The 4,112-nt window shown below is 39.7% G+C and overlaps 1 protein-coding gene across 1 annotated transcript; it reads right to left on the bottom strand.

Annotated features, from left to right (window-relative positions):
* Window positions 1-1,713: 1,713 nt before the first annotated feature.
* On the bottom strand, window positions 1,714-2,712 carry LOC138887558 (uncharacterized). Its single transcript, XM_070169319.1, has 2 exons — window positions 2,031-2,712; window positions 1,714-1,874 (listed from the first exon to the last, which is right to left on the bottom strand). The coding sequence occupies exons 1-2, from the start codon at window positions 2,710-2,712 to the stop codon at window positions 1,714-1,716; spliced, it is 843 nt and encodes a 280-aa protein (XP_070025420.1).
* Window positions 2,713-4,112: the final 1,400 nt, after the last annotated feature.

The raw sequence follows: 4,112 nt of genomic DNA, 5'->3' as shown, positions 1-4,112 counted from the left end.
CCTGCAAGCTTGTCTCTTACATGACATATTTTTTCCCAATACCAACTACTATCATGGGGTACACTATATAGCCACCAATCAGTTTTCTTTAAGTATATATGTGATCTATTTAACCCACAGAGAATCAGTCTTTGTTGCTATATCCCAAACATACTTCCCTATTGCAGCTTCATTCCAAATTATACAATCTTTTATTCCTATCCCTCCCTCTTGCCTTGGCCTACAAACAAGATCCCAGGCCACTAATGGTCTTCTATTTGTCTCCACCTTGCCATCCCATAGATAGTTCCGACATATTGAAGTGATCCTTTTGAGCACTGCTTTGGGAAGTAGAAAGATTAATGCCCAGTACGTGTGGAGATGCATTAGCACTGTGTTGATCATTTGCACCCTCCCAGCATAAGACAGATGTTTTGAGCCTCAACTCCTTATTCTTGTTATTATTTTATCCACTAGTACTTGGCAATCTATTTTTTATATCTTCTTCAATGATATTGGAATTCCTAAATATTTGAAAGGAAGGCTGCCTTTATTATAACCAGTTATTTCAAACAGATTCTCTATCTCCTGAGCCTCCATGTTAACAGTATATATGTTCGACTTCCCTGCATTAGTTGTTAGCCCTGAAGAGTTGGAGAATGTTTGTAGTCCTCTTAACATCGGCATAATAGATTGGTATTCACCTTTGCAGAACAGGAGCACATCATCTGCGAAGCATAGATGGTTAAGCTGTAAGCTTCTGCACTTTGCATGGTAGCCAAACCTTTCCTGCTAAGCCACTAACTTTATAATTCTTGTAAAGTACTCCATGCATATGACAAATAATAAAGGGGAGATGGGATCCCCTTGTCTCAAGCCTCTCTTTCCTCGTATGCTTGCATATAGCCCTCCATTAATTGCCATAGTATATTGGGTAGTTGAAATGCATTTTATGATCCACCTTATGAACTTCGTAGGAATATTTAGGGCGTGTAACATTTCCTTTACAAATTCCCATTCTATGGAGTCATATACCTTCTTGAGTTCTATTTTTATCAAGCAGCTCCTAGTTGCAGCTTTCCTGTTGTACAATCTGATAAGATCTTGGCAAATCAATATATTCTTCATGATTGTTCGATCAGCTACAAAGTACTTTGGTTTTCAGAGATGATGCTCGGCAGGATGGTTTTGAGTCTATTGCATATCATTTTTGAGATGATCTTGTAAACTGTATTGCAGCAGACTATTGGTCTGTAGTCCCCAATTGCTTCTGCATGGTTACTTTTTGGGATCACTGTGATAACTGTGTTGTTTATTGCCTTTTGCATCTTCCCTGATCTGAAGAACTCAAAAACTCCCTCCTTAAGGTCAGTTTTTATGATGTCCTAACTGTCTTTAAAGAAGTTGCTACCATAACCATCAGGACCCGGGGCTTTTTCCCCATCAATTTGCCAGAGAGCCTGTTCGAGCTCCTTCTCAGTGAATTCTTCATTTAACATGTTTCTTTGTTCCTCTGTTACTACTGCCCCTTTCCTCACCAAATTAGTGCATACATGAGTCCTATCATCTTTTTTAGTTCCCAGAAGTCCAGTGTAAAACTCCATAAAAGCCCCGGCTATTTCCCCCATAGAAGTGACCATGCTGCCTCTAGAATCTTTTATTGAGAAGATTTTGTTGCTTTTCTTCTGGACTTCATACAACTATGAAAGTATCTGGTGTTTTGATCTCCTTGCTTCAGCCATCCACTTTGTTTTTTTGCCTTAAGAACTGATTTGCTGCTTGCTTTGCTCTCATATATTTACTTCCCAGTTCCTGTTCCTTTGTAGCTAACTGCTGATTGGAGGGGTTTTGTTGGATTTGTCTTTGACAATGCTCTAATTCTTCCTTAGCATGTTCTGTTTGCAATTCAATATCACTGAACTTCTTTTTATTCAATTGCTAGAGCCCATTCTTAAGCCTATTCAGCTTCCCCACTAGTTGATACATTTTTGTTCCTTTGATTCCATCCTTCCAACTAGATTTCACTTATTGTTTGAATTCCGGATCCATACTCCACATATTGAAATATTTGAATGGCCTGTTGTTTCTCTGATTTTCATTCTCCCAATTGATTATTGCAGGACTGTGATCCATCAGTCCTTCAGTCATGTAGTGAACCACTAAAGTTGGCGGCTCTATCATCCACTCTATGTTTACCAACACTCTGTCAATTCTACTCATTACTCTATCAGCTCCACTTTGTTTATTGTTCCAAGTGTAGAAAGCCCCTATTGGTTTTAGCTCTTCAAAGCAACATGTATCAACACATTGTCTAAAGTCTCTGATTTCAGCCATTGTCACTGGACTCCCTATCTTGTCTTCCTTGTTCAGAACATTATTAAAGTCCCCCATCACAGCCCATGAGCCTTGAGTATGATTGTATATATCAACTATCTCCTTCCACAAATTTCTCCTAAGAGCCATATCACTATATGCATATACCATAGTTACATATAGCCTCTTCCCAGTACCTTTATACCTTACTTCACTATGCATTAGCCGATCTGTTGTTCTCAGAATATCTACCTCATATATCATTAGTTTCCACATCAACCATATTCTACCCCTTGGGTGCTTTGCTAATTTTGTTGTAAACGACCATCCATCACATAGATTAAGAGAAGCACTATGAGCTTTGGCTCTTTTAATCTTGGTTTTCAGAAGCCCAAACAAGCTAGTCCCACTATTATGCATAAACAGATGAATATCTTTCTATTTATCTGGCTTGTTAAGGCCCCTAACATTCCAAAATCTGATCTTATCCATTTGGTAAGGGGTTCATCCCACCCCTTCCCTGTTCTGGGCCACCCTTATCCTGTTCTCCCTCATGGACAGTAGTACTGGTTGCCTCCTGACTTTGTATTACTATAGCTTTGTCTGGTACTGCAAATGCATTCCTGATAGGGACTGCTTTGTCTTGTATATTCTTTGTCTGGCCTACATTACCTTCATTTGTTTCTTTCCTTATCCCCCTTGCTCTGTTTTCTCCCTTGTTCTGCCCTCCTTCTTTGGATGTCCCCTCCCCTGCTTTGGGTGTCCCCTCCCTTGCTTGCTTCTCTTTTTCAGTTTGCTTTGCCCTCACTTCTGTCCCCTCTACTACTTGCTTCTCCTTTTCAATCTGCTTCCCTCTCAGTTCTGCTTCTTCTTTGTGTAATTTCCTACCGTTTTGTAATTCATGTCCAAATATTTTGCACTTTGGATATAATGTAGGTTTCCATTCATAATATACTTCTTGTTTCACTATTTTTCCCATCTCATTCTCAAACATGACTTGTGTTGGGTAAATTTGATTTATTGACACTTCAACCAATATCCTAGCTAATGCAAGTCGCTTCTTATTTGTTGTTGCTCTGCTAGCCTTTAATGGCTTCCCTGTCATCCCTGATATTTTGGTGAGAGCATTCTTCCCCCAATACTTAATATCCAGTCCCTTGAGTCTAATCCATACCGGAATTCTGTCAACTTTCTCTTTACTTACATCTATATCAGGTTCCCATGGTTTTACTACTACAGGCTTTTTGTCGAACATCTAGACTCCCTCCTCAATGACTTTGCTTCTGCTGTCAATTGTGTGAAATCGCACCAGAAACACACCTCTATTGACTTGCACAATCTTATCAATACCAAGCCCTCCCCAAATTCTACGAAAGTATCCATCAACTACAGCCAATGGAGGGTCGGATCCCAATACATAACATATTACTGTTGATTTCCAGAAAATAATTTCATCCTTGATGTCTTCCATAGTGATTTTCACATTTTCTCTCGATATTTCCTCACAATTGAGATCTAATCCTTCCACTTCTGGTGCTGTTCCCACAATTTTGCTCCATGAACTTGTTTTCCTGCTTAGTTGCTCCTTACTCACCTCATTATTTCCCGTCAATTCTGCTTCCACCCTATCCGCCCATGATCCCCCTGATTTCTCCGCCATTTGTGGAGTTTTCAACGGTGCCGTAGGAGACTTCGTTGAAGCAATTGGAGTCATCATTGAGTTCCTTGTAGTCATCTCATATCCTTGGCTTAAACCTAACTGCACAATTCCTTGAATCGCTTTGATGTTTCTCATCTTCTTAGCATCCACAAATTGTGGA

Source organism: Nicotiana sylvestris, chromosome 3 (assembly GCF_000393655.2).
Source record: "Nicotiana sylvestris chromosome 3, ASM39365v2, whole genome shotgun sequence".
Classification (NCBI taxonomy): Eukaryota; Viridiplantae; Streptophyta; class Magnoliopsida; order Solanales; family Solanaceae; genus Nicotiana; species Nicotiana sylvestris.
Note: the sequence above shows the minus strand (reverse complement) of the source record. Positions and strands in the feature narration are given on the sequence as shown.

Coding starts and splice junctions, on each gene's coding strand:
- LOC138887558 (XM_070169319.1), bottom strand. CDS start 2,712: ATGCATAATAGTGGGACTAGCTTGTTTGGGCTTCTGAAAACCAAGATT. Junction 1,875..2,030: donor CAAATATTTCAATATGTGGA/GTATGGATCCGG, acceptor AATTGCAAACAG/AACATGCTAAGGAAGAATTA.